Source organism: Mustela nivalis, assembly GCF_964662115.1.
Source record: "Mustela nivalis genome assembly, chromosome: 6".
NCBI lineage: Eukaryota > Metazoa > Chordata > Mammalia > Carnivora > Mustelidae > Mustela > Mustela nivalis.
In genome coordinates this window covers 77,659,405-77,676,170 of record NC_139025.1, presented here as the reverse complement: position 1 = coordinate 77,676,170, position 16,766 = coordinate 77,659,405, and the positions used below count along the sequence as shown (strand labels likewise).

Sequence of the window (16,766 nt, the reverse complement as noted above, 5' to 3'; positions counted from 1 at the left end):
TTTACTTATAAAACTATTTGATCGATAATACGAGTAATTCATACAGATAAGAAACCATTTGCAATACTTAAGGATATTTGGTCATTAATGTTGTGCAGGTAGAAGCTATTCCTGGGGGTGGCTCAGTGGTTTAAAACTTCTGCCTTCAGCTCAGGTCATGATCTCAGGGTCCTGGGATCGAGCCTCACATCGGGCTCTGCTCGACAGCAAGCCTGCTTTCTCCTCTCTCCCTCTGTCTGCCTCTCTGCCTACTTGTGATCTCTGTCAAATAAATAAATAAATAATCTTTAAAAAAAAAAAAGCTAGGGGCACCTGGGTGGCTCAGTGGGTTAAAGCCTCTGCCTTTGGCTCAGGTCATGATCCCAGGGTCCTGGGATCAACCCCCACATGGGGCTCTCAGCTCAGCAGGGAGTGTGCTTCCTCCTCTCTCTCTGCCTGCCTTTCTGCCTACCAAATAAATAAATAAATAAATAAAATCTTAAAAAAAAAAAACAAAAACAAAAACAGAAGCTCTTCCTGTTGTTCAAGACCCACCTTGCAGCTATTAGAAAACATAAACTATTAGATGGTATAAAGCAATACCAAGAAAATATTTGGACCTCCCTATAGTATCTATAGATTATTTGGCTTACAAATCTTGTTTTTATCTGGTTCAGACCAAGAAGGCACCTTATAAAGAAAGATAGGAATTGTTTCCATATGCTACCTGGAAGGAGTGCCAGCCACCATTAGAAGTGGGGCAGCAACAGTTATTAATGGCCCATGTCCATTCTTACTGTCAATGTCCCTTATGAACTGATTAATAATTTTAATATCTCCCCAATCACCTAATTATCCCAAACTAATTCTTCTTCAATCATCACTTAATGAGAGTAACATCATCTCAAGAAAACAACAGGAGTTTTATTCAAACCTTTTTCTGAGGATGTGCTGGAGTCAGAGGAATTCTTATCTAATCTCTGTGCATCAGCTGTGTTTATAGATCTCCATAGTGCTGCACACTGAGAAGTAAAGTCATCAATCATTAAAGAAGTATCCTACTCATTGCTCATATTTACATAGAAGGAGGCAGGGAGTATAGAAAAATTTGTGACAAGAATGAAATGACTAGATTTCTCCTTAATCGTTACTTTCAAATTAAGTTAACGATCATCTCTCCATGTATCCTGGTTCAATAAAATTTTTCTGTATAAGCCCAGGGCTGCAATTTATTAAAAAAATTTAAACTTGCCCTTCTAAATGTTACGGGAATCAAAACTGAGATAGCCAGAGATTCTGGCCAAATCATCGTTATTATTTCTTGAACTCTGGACATTTACTTACGCAGCTCCAAACTGATTTGCATTCTGCACCAGTTACAGGAATAGATGTGCCAGGAAGTTTTGAAACACGAGAACAGATAGGCCCCTTTCTTGGTTAAGTCATAGCTCCACACGTACAGATTAACCCAGCCAGCTCCTCCAAATATTTTGCAATGAGCATTTTGAAACACATGGGTCATTTAGTTCTGGTTTCCAGGCAGTTGGGCGAAATGCTTAGTCTGGAGAATTGCAAAAGTTTATGATTTCTCACCAAGGAATGAAATGTGACGCAGTAAAGCAAACTTCAGACATTTAATACCAGATGTTAATGTAAAAATTGAAAAATTATGGCCTCACATCATTTTCTGACCCCTGACCTACTAAAGCCCATCACAGTCTGGAAGCCATCATCATTTCTGGTTTCTTCTACTATTAAACTTTATATTTAATTTTTTAATGTAAAATAATTCTGAGGATTTAATGGATATAATTTGGTCATATCAACATTGAGGCATTCTGTGTACACACTAACAGAATAATACAACCCCTTACCATAAAATTCAGAATTACAACCTTTCTGATTTGTGGTACTTCCTAGAAATTTTTAAAAATAGCTTGAGGCATGATTATTTCGCTTGTCTGCACTCCACACCTATCTAACTTCATGAAAGGGGAAAGAAAACAGGGGAGGAAATCTTGCTTATTTGCACTGAGAGAAAAGATAATACCTGAAATATCCCTTTCAAAATATACTGACCTTTGTTTTCCCTTCTTCCCTGAATCTGTACACTTGAGAAATTGAATTACTACTTTAGAATGAGGCTGGACTATTTATAAATCCCTTGTCTATGAGGAGATCTTGGGAATGAGGAGTTATAGCTAAATAACTGGATTTAGTGGCTTCTCTGAATGGATTCTATTTTCTTTGTGCTATTGGATAAAGCACTTAACCTCTCTGTACATCAATTTCCTCTTCTTAAAAATGGGTATAACATGAACATTCTAGAGGATTTCAGGGGGAGACTGGAGTAGGTGGATTCAAAGCCCATCTCATCCTATGCATACAACTAGATAATGCCCATATCAGTGTAAATAACCCAGAAAATGACTTCAATGCTAGCAGGACAAGACTCTTCATAGATAAATGTAGAGAGGAGGACACATCAAAGAGGGTAGGAAAGATGGAGATGCAGTCAGGAGGTAAACAGACCCAAAAAACTGTGTGGAAGGAAAGAGATCCTGTGGGCACAAAGAGGGTAAAGAAAAAGACCCCCAACCCCAGGTACAGGATGACAAATCCCTATGACATTTGGCTTTGAAAACCAGAAAGACCAAATTTTACCAGTTCTTATAATGAGCAGAGCTTAACACCCCAAACTTTAGAATTAGCAGACACAGCTTTAGGAGAGCTGGGAGGGCAAAAGGAAAATGAGATCCCACCATTAAAGAAAACAATGAATAGCTCTGTGGAAATAGAATATAGAAGCAGCAGCTTGAAAAATATCTGGGAAATAGGGAATGAGATTTGTTTACTAACCTCAGAGCATGTACTGGAGGGACAGGGATCCTTGGGAGACTTCTCCAGGAACAAAGGAGCTGGCAAGCACCATTCCTCTCCTCTGTCTCCCAATCTAGAACAATACACACCTGCAGAAACCAAGACTACACCAACACATGCTACCTAACTTGGTAGAAACATTCTATCCCTACAGTATGCTGCAGACACACTGCCTCCATCCAGGCCTTGTTTCCAGGTCTCCTCCCACAGAAGACCTGTCCAAACCTTGCTAACACTGCATGTTCCACCCTGACACTCTCCTATAGACTTTCCCTCTCCAATATCCCCTTTTCTGGAACCCATCCTAGAGCAGTGCTACAAGACCTGCAATGTGCAAGTAGCCCTGGCAGGGACCAGCACCACTCCAAAGTGACTCCTACCCCAGAGAGAGGGGAAGATAGCAAAACATACCCATCCAACTGGGTCCTCAGGGTGGACTGGGGACAAATACTTCATTTGACTGCAGGCACCACCCACCAAGAACAGCTTCTCAGGGGACAGCAGGGAAAATGCCCTGCAGTTCAATGCTACTGCACCTTTGGTAAACAAGTCAAGGTGGCACCAGGAACCAAACCCTGACCATAACAGGTGAATGTGGACTAACGGCCAGATTAAGGTACACACAATACATATAGGAGACACCCGTGTAGCTCCAGGTTCTTATGAACAGGAGACATTGCACTGTAGGGCATTTTAGGACCTCTTCTTCATAAGGCCACTACTTTCAAGTACATGAAATGTAGCTGACTTTCCTTTTCCTAACCCACAGAAACAGAGTTAGACAAAATGAGGAGACAGAGGATATATGCCAAATGAAAGGACAAAATCAGAGCATGAGTTGTAACCAAAATGAAGATAATATATCTAGTAGAGAATTTAAAGTAATGGTCATATGGATACTCATGAGACTTGAGAAAAGAGTGGACAATCTCTGTGAGACCCATAACAAACAGAAAACAAACAAACAAAAAAATCAGAGATGAAGAACTCAATAAATGAAATTAAAAATACAGTAGATGGAATGGCCAGTAGACTTCAGGAAGCACAAGCAGAAGACTGGATCATGATCTGGAGGATAGAACAATGGAAAGCAATAATAATGAGTAGACTTAAGGAACTCACAACACCATCAAGCACAGTGACATTCATGCTAGAGGAAACCTAGAATGGTAAGACAGAAAATTTGTTTGAATAAATAACAGCTGAAAATTCCTAAGGAAATAGAAGTATAGATCCAGGAGGGACAAAGAACTGTCAACAATATCAATCCAAGGAGGTCCATACCAAGATACATAGTAATTAAAATGGCAAAGAATTTTAAAAGCAACAAATGAAAACCATTACATACAAGGGAAATTTCATTAACTTCCCACTAATTTTTCAGTGGAAACTTTGAAGGCTAGAGGGGAGTAAAATGATATATTCAAAATGCTGAAAGGAAAAACATACAACCAAGAATACTCTATCCACCAAGGCTATCATTGAAAAATACAGAGCTATCAGAGGGAAAACAATAAAGTGGAAGGAGAAGAGTTTCCTACACAAACAGAAGTTAAAGGAGTTTGTCACCACTAACCCAGCCCTACCAGAAATGTTAAAGGGGACAGGTGAGTAGACAGGAAAACCATAAGTAGGACTAAGAAAAGTAGGAAACACAAGAGTAGTAAACTTAATTATATCTATAAAAATAAGTTAAGGCATTCATAAAATAAAGGATGTAAAATGTGACACCATATACCTAAAAGTGAGGATGAGTGGAATAAAGAATGGATTTAAACTTAAGTGACCATCAACCTAATACCAACTGCTATTCATAAAATGCCATATATAAACTAAATGGTAACCAAAAATCAAAAACCAATAATATGCAAATAATAAAGAGAAAGGAATCCAATTATATCACTAAAGAAAACCAGCCAACTGTGAGAGAAGACAGCAAGAAAAGAAACAGAAGAACTACAAAACCATCATAAAACAAGTAACAAAACCGCAGTAGTATATACCTATCAACAAGTACTTTGAATGTAAAGGGATTAAGTACTCCAGTGTAAAGACACAGGATGATGGAATGGATTTAAAAAAAAAAAAAAAAAAAAAAAAAAGCAAGATCCACCTGTATGCTGTCTACAAGAGACTCATTTCAGACCTAAAAATACATGAAGAATGGAATCTGGGGTAGGGAGATTCTATTGGACAAAATAGACATTAAAAACAAAGATAGCAACAAGAGACAAGGGGCACTCTATAACCACAAAGGGAACAATTCAACAAGAAGAGAAAACAGTTGTAAATATCCATAGGAGCACCCAAATACCTAAAGCCACTAATAGCAAACAGAGGAAGTAATTGATAGTAATAAGTAATAGTAGGGGATTTAAACATCCCACTTACATCAATGGGAAAATCATCCAAACAAAATCAACAAGGAAAAAGTGACTTTGAATGACACATTGGACCAGATAGAGATAACATATATTCAGAACATTCCATCCTAAAACAGCAGGAGACACATTCTTCTCAAGTGCTCATGGAACAGTCTCCAAAACAGATCACATATTAGGCCACAAAATAAGTCTCAGTAAACTAAGAAATATCAAAGTCATGCCATGAAACTTTACTGACTGCCCACTATGAAACTAGAAATCAACCACGGTAAAAAGTCTGCAGAAAAAAAATACAAAAGGAGGTTAAATAACAGGCTACTAAACAATGAATAAGTCAACCAAGAAGTCAAAGAGGAAAAAAAAAAAAAAAAACAACACATGGAGATAAGTGAAAATGAAAACACAGTGGTCCAAAATCTTTCAGATTTAGCAAAAGCAGTCTTAAGAGGTAAGTATACCCACCTTAAGAAGCAAGAAAAATCTCAAACAACCTAAACTTAAACCCAAGGGAGTGAGTAAAAGTAGAGCAAACAAAACCCAAAACCAGTAAAAGGCAGGAAACAATAAATATTAAAGCAAAAAATAAATGAAGTAGATGAGGCACCTGGGTGGCTCAGTCTGTTAAGCATCTGCCTTTGGCTTAGGCAAGGTTCCTGAGGTCCTGGGATGGAACCCCCAATCAAGCCCCATGTTGGGCTCCCTGTTCTACAGGAAGTCTGCTTGTCCCTCTATCTCTGCCTCTCCCCCGCTCATGCTCTTGACCTCTCAAATAAATAAGTAAAGTCTTTAAAAAAAGAAAGAAATGAAATAGAAACTAAAAAAATCAATAGATGAGTGAAACCAGGAGGTGGTTCCTTGAAAAGATCAACAGAATTGAAAAACCTCAAAACCTCTGTCTCAAAAACAAAAAACCAGAAATGAGAGAGGAGAAATGGACACCACACATAAAAGAATATTATGAAAAATTATATGCCAACGAATTAGACAACCTAGAAGGTATGGATAAATTCCTAGAAATATATAACCTCCCAAACCTGAATCAGAAAGAAATAGAAAATTTGAACAGACTGATTTCTAGCAATGAAATTAAATCAGAAATGAAAAAAACTCCAAAATAATATAAAAGTTCAGGACAAGACAGCTTCCCAGATGAATTCTATCAAACATTTAAAGAAACATTAATACCTGCTCTTCTCAAACTATTTTGAAAAACAGGAAAGGCAAACTTTCAAATTTATTCTATGAGGCCAGCATTACCCTGATACTGAAACCAGATAAAGACACTACAAAAAAAAGATAACTACACAACACTATCTCTGATGAGCATAGGTGTAAAAATCCTCAAAATATTAGCAAACCAAATCCAAAAATACATTTAAAAAATAATTGATCAAGTGGGGTTTATTTCTGGTATGCAAGGGTGGTTCAGTATTTACAAATCAATGTGATGCATTGCATCACAAGAGAAAAGATGAAAACCATGTTATCATTTTAATAGAGGAAGAAAAAGCAATCAGCAAAGCACAATATCCATACATGATTTAAAAAAAAACAAAGTAGGTTTAGAAATAACATACCTCAACTTAATAAAGGACATCTATAAAAAATTCACAACTAACATCATACTCCATGGTGAAAAATTGAGAGCGTTTGCCCTAAAATCAGGAACAAGAAAAAAATGTCTACTCTCAAATTTTTTTCAACACAGTAATGTAAGTCCTAGCCACAGTAGCCACAGCAAAAAAAAAAAAAGGCATCCAATGGTAAAGAGGAAAACTTTAACATAATGTTATATATAGAAAACCCAAAAGACTCTGCCAAAAAACCCTATTAGAACTGATAAATTCGGTAAAGTCATAGGATAAAAAAAAAAACAATGTATAGAAATCTGTTGCATTGGTATGTACTAAAAATTAAGCAACAGAAAGAGAAATTAACAGTCCTATTTACAATTACACCAAAAATAATAAATTACCTAGGAATAAACTTAACAAAAGAGGTCAAAGATCTGTACTCTGAAAACTATAAAATGCTGATGAAAGACATTAAAGAAAACCCAAAGAAATGAAAAGATATTCCATGCTCATGGGTTGGGAGAACAAATAATGTTACAATGTCCACACTACCCAAAGCAATCTACAGATATTATACAATCCCCATCAAAACACAGCTGCATTTTTCACGGAACTAGAACAAACAATCCTAAAATTTGTATGGAACCACAAAAGACACCAAATACCCAGAGCAATCTTGAAAAACAAAATGGGAGGTATGACAATCTCAGATTTCAATATATACCGCAAATCTGTAGTAATAAAAACAGATGGTTCTGGCACAAATATAGACCCACAGATAATGAAACAGAATAGAGGACCCAGAAATAAACCTATGATTATATGGTCAATAAATCAACAAAGGAAGCAAGATTATACAATGTGGGAAGTACAGTTTCTTCAACAAATGACTTTGGGAAAACTGGACAGTCACATGCAAAAGAATGAAACTGAGCCATTTTCTCACATCATACATAAAAATAAACTCAAAATGGATCAAGGACCTAAATGTGAGACCTGAAACAATAAAAATCCTAGACGAGGGCACAGGGAGTAAGTTCTCTGACATCAGCTATAGCAACATTTTTCTTGATAGGTCTACTGAAATAATTGCAACAAAAGCAAAATAAAATGAATGGAACTATATTAACATAAAAAGCTTATGAACAGCCAAGGAAACAATTAATAAAACTAAAAGATCACCTACTGAAAGGGAGAAGGTATCTACAAATGACATATTGGATAAGGGGTTACTATTCAAAATACATGAAGAACTTAAAAAACTCAACACTCAAAAAAAAAAAAAACAAAACACAAAACCCAGTTTAAAAATGGGGCAGAAGATATACAGAGACATTTCTCCAAAGAAGACATATAGATGTCCAGCAGACACATGAAAACATGCTCAACACCACATATCATCAGGGAAATGCAAAGCAAAACTTCAGTAAGATAGCACCTCATACCGGTCGGAATGGCTAAAATCAAAAGGATGTGGAGAAAAAGCAACCCTCTTCCACTGTTGGTGGGAATGCAAATTGGCATAGCCCCTGTGGAAAACAGTAGGGAGTTTCCTCAAATATTTAAAAATAAAACTACCCTGCAATCCAATAATTGCCCTACTGGGTATTTAACTGAAAAATATAAAAACACTAATCCAAAGGGACATACACACCTATGTTTATACCAGTCTTATCTAGAATAGCCAAATGAAAGAAGCAGCCAAAGTATTCACTAGTACATGAATGGATAAAGAAGACGTGGTACACACACACACACACACACACACACACACACACACCTACAGTGGAATATTACTCTCCTATAAAAAGAAATCTTGCCATTTGCAACAGCATGGAAAGAGCTAGAGAGTATAATGCTAAGTGTGAAAAGTCAAAGGAAGACTAAATACCATATGATTTCATGCATACATAGAATTTAAGAAAACCAGCTAGCAAAGAGATAAAAAGAGAGGAAGAAATAAACTCAACTGTAGTGAACAAACCAATGGTTAAAGGAGGGGATTTAGGAGGGGAATGGGTCAAATAGGTGATGGGGATGAAGGAGTGCGCTTGTGATGAGCACCAGGTATTGCATGAAATTGCTGAATCACATTATATGCTTGAAACTAATATAGTGCTGTATGCGAACTATACTGGAATGAAAATAAAAATTAATAAAAATAAATAGAATTACCATATAACCCAGTAATTCCACTACTGGATATTTACCCAAAGTATATGAAAAACTAATCTGAGAAGATACATGAACCCCTATGTTTCTTTACATTATTATTACATTATTTATAATAAATAACCAGACTATGGAATCAGCCCACACGTATATTGATAGATGAATAGAGAAGTCTGTGTGTATATACACACACACACACACACACACACACACACACACACACACAAAAGAATATTATTCAGCCATAAAAAATAATGAAATCTTGCCATTTTCAACACCATGGATTGAAAGCGTAGAGGGATAGAGGGTAAAATGTCAAGTCAAATAAGTCAAAGACAAAACACCATATGATTTTACTAATATGTGGAATGTATGAAACTAAGAAAAAAAAAGATAAACCATAAAACAACTCTTAACTATAGAAACAAATTGATGGTTACCAGAGGGAGGGTGGCAGGGAGGGAGAATGGGTGAAATAGGTGATGGGGGTTAAGCACACACTTAGGATGATGAGCACTGAGTAATGTACAGAATTGTTGAATCACTATATTGTACTCCTGTAACTAATATAATACTGAGTGTTAAGTATACTACAATTAAAGTAATAAGGAAAACAAAACAAACAAACAAAACAAACAAAAGAACCATGAATATCCTGACTACTTCACAGGGTTGTAAGACTCAAAAAATCCAATTTGTGTAGGTATACACACTGGTACATAAAGTGAAACATTTCAGCTGGTGCATAAACATAAAGGTTCTATATAACTATGAAGGAACGTACTCCAGCTCCGTTGTTTTACCTTGAATCCTAAGGAAGCAGAGTCCCAAAGAATCCCCTTTAAGCCTAGGAACAAGGTAGAGGGGACTTTCAAATGGCCCTCTTCTTACTGAGCATGAGTAGTTTACCGTGTTTCTGTATACTTTTGATATTTAAAGTGGCAGAGAGGAAAAGTGAGTGTGGTTATAAGAACTTAGTGAATCCTTAGAGAGAAACTGAGTGTGTTCAACTGACCCACGCAAAACACAACTATAGTGCTTAGCGCCTCTGTGGTGAACTAACAGAGACCTGAAGACATTAGGACTCCTAGGGCTGTTCTAGAGACACACAAACCAGTACAAGACCCAAGCCTTGCACTCAAGAGAGCATCTAGCCTAATCTTCAATCTCTCTCTCTCCTCTCTCTTTCCAATTAAAAACATTTGCAAATACGCTGTAGGCAATACAGGTAAGAACAGGGGTGCCTGGGTAGCTCAGTGGGTTAAAGTCTCTGCCTTCGGCTCAGGTCATGATCCCAGAGTCTTGGGATCAAGCCCTACATCAGGCTCTCTGCTAGGCAGGTAGCCTGCTTCCCATCACCCCCTCTCTTTGCCTGTCTCTCTGCCTGCTTATAATCTCTGTCAAATAAATAAAATCTAAAAAAAAAAAAAAAAAAAAAAAAGATGAAAAAAAATACAGGTAAGAACAGCTCATATAGTGGGTGACCATACTGCCCACTTCATCCATTGATGGATTGGGAGACTAAGGCTTGGACAAGTCAGGTGGAGTCAGGGGGAAGCCCCACTTCACACAAATCAGTGGTGTTACTGTGAGGAAAAGCCAGAGTTCTTGGCCCCCTTTCAGATAAAATTTTCTTGGTCTCACACCAACTATAAAGGAGGTTTTAGTATTCACTTGTCAGTCTCAAATACAATCTAATTTTATTCTCTAAGGAATTAAATTTATTTTTCAGGAAGTCATATCACCTTAAGAGGGAAATAACAAGAGACCCTGTTCTCCCTTCCTTCTTCCTTCCCCTCACTCCTTTCTTCCTCTCTTGCTTTATGGCTCTTGTTTTCTTCAACCCTCTCTCTTCTTTCCTTCATAGTTATGTATACCTGTAAGCAGAGGACAGACACGACAGCAGATTTAAGTCAAGGAAGTATGATTTTCAATGGCCTATGAGAGCTCAGAACTTGGGACTGAGATTTTAAAACATCAGGCTATCAACTTCAGTCCTGAATCTAGAAAGTTTTTTTTTTTCCAGATAATCTGATAACATCTATGTAAAATTAAATTTTTTTTACTTGCATTTTATTTATTTTTTTTTATGAAAAAAAATTTTTTTTCTAAGTACTATTTTTTTTTAATAATTTTTTATTTTTTATAAACATATATTTTTATCCCCAGGGGTACAGGTCTGTGAATCGCCAGGTTTACACACTTCACTAAATTTTTATTATTCCCCAGTATATCACCATCATCTCCCACTCCTCAGGCTCTTTATCTTCAGGTTCTAAGTAATCCCTGGCACTTGGAATTGAATGATCTCGTAATGGGTGTGGCAGTTTATTTGGACCTCATGGGGCCAAAGTAAACTGATTATGTGTTTTTCTCACAATCATCCACATTATCTGTTTTTAAACAGCCTTCTTTAATTTGAACTGAAATTGCACACTTAGACCATTCCTAATCTTTCCCATTCCTAACTCAGAGGTCCAATCAGTTCATTTGATTCTTGACCCTGATCCTAAGAATGATATGCGTTTTCCTCTGGCATGTAAAGGAGAGGGGGAAAAAAAAAAATCAGTTGACAATGTGAAAAAAATCTCCCCCATGAGTTCCCAATAAAGAACATACACAACATCAAACACCAATAGTGCAAAACATTTATGAATTTGTTCAGATCTTTCAAAAATGTTACAAAAAGCAAGCAAACAGTGAAACTAATGACAAGCTTGACACTAGTCAAGAAAACTAGTATCTGGGTAAGTCCATGCAGGCATGTGGGGAAAGGGAACCTCTGAGTATTTACTATGATTAGAACACTGTATTAGGGTCTTTTACGTATATCTTATTTGATCCCATTCAGGAAAAAATTATCCTGGACTAAGAGAGTATGACCCAAAAAACCCTAACAAAACAAAACAAGAACAACAAAAAGAAAAAACAGATTGTGTCATCATGCTAGCCTGTTATCCATCAAACTCACCCAAGGGCCATCTGACTCTCTTGGGAAAGATAACTTGAGTAATAATTCAATAGAGACCAGATTAGGGACCTTGTGAAGTTAGAGGTTGACTTACAGAAAATTGATAAAGCATGATGACATTTTATTTGTATTTTCAGATAAGGAAATTTACCTCCAGGATGATAGTTTTATTTCTCTGTAGGATGCTAACCAGTTTTAATATCTTACTTTGCAATCTCATTTTATCAAGGTCTTTCCTACTGATTAAATTCCCATTCTTCACATTCTCTTCAAATTGCTGTTATTCTGATGATGAGTTAAGTGGAACTACATTCATAGGAGAATTACATTTTCAATGATTTAAGAATTTATGCTTTGAGAATTATATTTTCAATGATTTAAGAATTTATGTTTTGATAATTCTCAAAACAACCACATGAGGTAGGTAGTATATCCTCATTTACAGAGGAAGAAAGGAGTCTCCAAGGAGGCACATTACCTGCCCAAGGTTATAGAGGTAAGAAGTAATAGAGCTAGAGTCTGAACACAAATCTGCCTGAATTCTTTTACAGGAGCTATACTGGTGACTCACATGTGAACTGAAAATCTGCAGTGGAGCATCTCCAGAAACTAACCTTATCTACATGTGTTTATGTTTGAATTATTAACATGACAGCTAAGTATCAAAAGAAACTAACTAGGAAAGACCTAAGTCTGAGTATTTAAATAGTAATTGAAAAGGTTGTTTATTAATTTGTTAGGTTTCAAATCTAAGCTTTTTAAAATTGGAAATGTTGAAAATATTTACCCATAAAATATTTGGAATATTATCATTAAAGTGTGAAATTCCTATGCTATGCTGGTTTCATTAACAGTTCTGCATGATGCAGAGTAAGTTACTCCTGAGGTTGTCATAAAAACCATTGAAAAGTGTTTGGAATACTTAATAGAGAGCCTTTCTTGGATTTCTGAACATGTCCCTGAGAACTTTGTGAATACATTTCACTAAATTCCCAGCTTATCCCACTGTTAAGATGCTCCAATCTACTTTGTCTATAGACCACTGAAAAAAATGAGGAACACCAACATGTTTTTCTATTCTTCAGACCATGAAGGTGAAGTGTTGTCCTGGGTAAACACACAGGTACATAGATACCAAGACTAGAGAGTCACAAGCTGCTCTTAGTCTGAAAGCACCATACTATATGTTGTACATCTTAAAAATGTATCTTGGGAAAGGTTGATCTTACATTTGTTTAATCCATCAAGAGGCATGCTGTTCACAGCTGGGATGTATACCTTCTAAATACCTTCTAATAAATGTATATCCTTTTTATCCACTTGAAGATCCGTTCAATATATGTGCAGATTTCCAAGTTTTTCTCCATAAATAAGTTTAGGTCAGTTGGTACCTAGGTTGATGAAAATTTCTGTGTTGTGAGGTCTTTACACAGCAAATCATGACTTAGTGACCATCTGGCCTGGTTTCCCATAAAGTGTACCCCTATTTCATGGGTACTGACAGCTGTCTGCCACAGAGTTAAGTAAAGTGAGGCAATCTGTCCCACCCAAGCCCCTGACCCCAAACTCTGGAGCCAGCTGAATTTCAGTTTCAGCTGAAGTGAAAAGTCACTATGTGGTTCAAATCCATCTTGACTCACAGTTTCACTGTTTTATCCTGGCTAAAGCAGCCCACTGTGTCTGTGGTTTTCTTACAGAAATTTTCAATCCAGCTAGTGCTATTATAGAGTGTCTTTTCCAACCCTGATGTCAGGGGTGGATTTTTAGCTCGCATATTTTTTCCAGATGTGATAAGCTCTCCGTAGCCCTCTTGGTGAGCAAAAGCATATCCAGATCTTCTTGAGCTTGATCTGCGAGTCTGAGGCCTTCGGCTACGTAAGGGCCTTGCCTTCTTTTGAGCCTTTTGCCTCTGACGGATCTGGAGAGAAAGGAGACACAGAGTGAGATTATACATCTAAATGACACATTATAGGCCCTGGGCTATTTTTTGAAGAGAAAGCTCTTTCAGTAGAAACATCAACAATAACAAAATATTCAACTTCATTGTAAAAAGAAAGCATTTCACAGAAAAAAGAATTTCCACCCAAAAGATTACATGGAACCTGATCAGTTTTCATACTACCAGGAGACTATTAAATAAGAGAGAAGTGTTAAGACAAGTTTCATTGCTGTGTTCTTCTTATGCATCCATCTTAAATTAATAGGAACGTACAGAAGACTTTTCTAATATGCAGCATCCAAACACAGTCAGTATAACAATCTATAGTCCCATTCTCCCAAAATAGGCCTTTTCCCTCTCAAGGGAAATTCTCAAGATCCAATTAGACTAAGAGAAGATTTAGATAATGAGAGACATGAATTCTCAACTCTTGTGATAGGTCAGTATATCATGATATTTTCAGAGTTTTGATATCTTTTGGATTTTGTTTTTTGTAGCCCTTTGAAGAACTTAACATCATGTGGGTGGGTTTCCAATATTTATTTCATTTCCCTGTAAAGAATGAAGAGAAAAATATCCAAGGTTTGGTGCAAGCTGCCTTGTTCTCTGATTTGGCTGATCTCTTAGAATCTGACTTTCATGTCTGGAGAAAGCCAGTACAAGCAGAAGATCATGATCTGGAAGAAATGAGCATCATCTTCCTTCCTTCAGCTCATCCATCATTTTCTGGGTTTACGTCAGAATGAGCTCACAGAGCCAAAAGGAAAGGACAGACCTAACAGGGGAATCTGTGAATCATTTCAGAAGGAATCTTCACATGCTCTGGCCTCAGAATGGGGGGGATATCCTGGTAAGGGAAGTTCTGCTTCAGTCCCTCTCAATATCATTGGCCTGGTCACTCACCCCACCAGTGTTTGCCCCTTCTTATGATGCAACCACAAATGTGCGTCTCCCCTTTCTTTCTCTTTTTCTCTATCTGGGTCCTGACCTAACTTGATATTATCTTGCTTCTACTACTTCTCTCATGAAATATGTATTGTTAATCCCTTGGTTTAAGAATTTCTACAATCTGTTCTGTTTTCCTTTCGACTTTGTATTTTTCAATCCAGTCGTGTTGCTGTTCCCTTTCTGAATCTGTTCGGAAGGTAGCATCTCCTTATGTTTCTAAATCTGCTACTTCTATAAAAACTGAGTCCCTTCACCTCATACCTTATCTCTCTTTTACTCTATCCTTTACTTGCCCTCATCTCAATAACTTTCCTTATATTTTGCCTTTACCTTAGAATAGCTATCCAAAATGCTACCAGCTTTTTTAAGAGTCAAGTTTGAGAAGTGTTCAACTTAATTTGTAATTCATGACTCTCCACCCACATTTAGTCTAGACATTTACCTTCATTAACATTCATAAAGCTACTATATTTATATATATATATATATATATATATATATATATATATATATATAATATGGACGGTTCCATCTACTGGTAAGTGATGCTGTATATACCTGTGGGTGTTCCCACTGGGAAGTTCATTAATCCTTTCCTGAGCTTCCAAATCAAGCAGAGAAGGATATGATTCCAAGACCCAAGAATCAGCCCCTCAAGTACTTACGAGCACTGCAACATACCTGGTCACTCAGGGTTGGGCATAAATCCATCTTCAAAAATCTGACTATCACCACAGGCACAACTGAAGCCACTGTTGTTAAGAGAATAACAAGCCAGATGCACTTCTGGGTCAAAGAATGTCGTACATTTCCTATTATTAAGAAAAAAATAGACATAATTATACAAAACATATTGAGTTCTAGAATAGATCGGTTCCTTGTCTATTCCCATAAGGTCTTTTTTGAAATGGTGAGGTTTGGGCTACCTAGGGAGAACCACTAGGTGTCTTCCCCAGTATGTATTATGTTCAGAGGTGATGAGAAGACAAGAGTGGTATGATCACCACCCTTGGGAACTGCTTCATGGCACAATCACTTGGAGATAGCCGATCAGAGCCAAGTGTTCTCCAATCCAGACTCAGTCCAGCTTCACTCATGAAGGAGATTCTCTCATGGAGACTCAAGGTTCCTCAACTACAAAGCAGCCCTTATTTTTGAAAAGTACATTTGCTCTTAGAGATTCTTGAATAAAACTGCCATATCAAAACTACACAATATATGTGTGGGGTCCAGGCACAATCTTAATACCTCTGGTGATGGGAGAGCTTTACCTAAAATGGGCCAACCTTAATAATTCAGGTGGTAGCCTCAGAAAACCTGCCTCAAAGGACTTGCTGATCTCTCTGACACTCACTTGGTTCTGAGGAACTCAAGATTCCATGGAGCTCAGAGATGCTCTTGGGTTTGTGAAAAGAGCATTCCTCTCACTGGCAGACTGTGAATGCAGCCATCCAACATGCTAGTGCAATACTGTAGTGAAACTCCTTCCCAAGTCTGAAGCCAGTTTTCTTACTTTATACTCACACCTCATATACTGAGATGTTTGTTTAAACGAAACAATGATGGTCAGTTAAGCAGACAGTCAAATTCTACAGGAACATGCCAACCCTGTTTATATGCTCAAAATAAACTTTTGTCCCTGTTGGTTTTCTAGGGATTTGCCACAATACCTTCAATTATCTAGGTCCCCTCTCCCAAAGCTAAAATGTCAACACCATTTGAATGTGTTTTGGGTATGAAGGCTTGACTACTGATTGGTATGTCTGCATTTTCTGGCTTTGGAGGATAGAATTTGCCCAACAGTAGATTACAGTTGCCTGGGCAGAAACAAACTTGACTCAATAAATTAAATGTCTCTTTGAGCTCCTTGAAGCTTAGTATCCCCAGGCATAACTGGGAAAACAAGCTTCACTTTAAAA

The 16,766-nt window shown here is 37.1% G+C and overlaps 2 protein-coding genes across 17 annotated transcripts in view; both read right to left on the bottom strand.

The window, feature by feature from the left end:
- Positions 1-16,766, bottom strand: part of GABPB1 (GA binding protein transcription factor subunit beta 1) — a 975,210-nt gene that overhangs the window by 508,749 nt on the left and 449,695 nt on the right. The window lies entirely within an intron of this gene.
- Positions 10,673-16,766, bottom strand: part of ATP8B4 (ATPase phospholipid transporting 8B4 (putative)) — a 256,040-nt gene continuing 249,946 nt past the window's right edge. For 11 of the 14 annotated variants that reach the window (XM_082734772.1, XM_082734778.1, XM_082734766.1 and 8 more), the window contains 3 exons: positions 15,529-15,659; positions 13,601-13,878; positions 10,673-10,866 (listed from right to left, as the gene is read on the bottom strand). In XM_082734772.1, coding sequence (XP_082590898.1) covers positions 10,857-10,866; positions 13,601-13,878; positions 15,529-15,659 — 419 coding nt within the window. In that variant the 3' untranslated portion in view covers positions 10,673-10,856. Of the gene's footprint in view, positions 10,867-11,625; positions 13,879-15,528; positions 15,660-16,766 lie in introns of those variants that run through there. The other 3 variants (XM_082734770.1, XM_082734768.1, XM_082734771.1) reach the window with 1 other exon arrangement.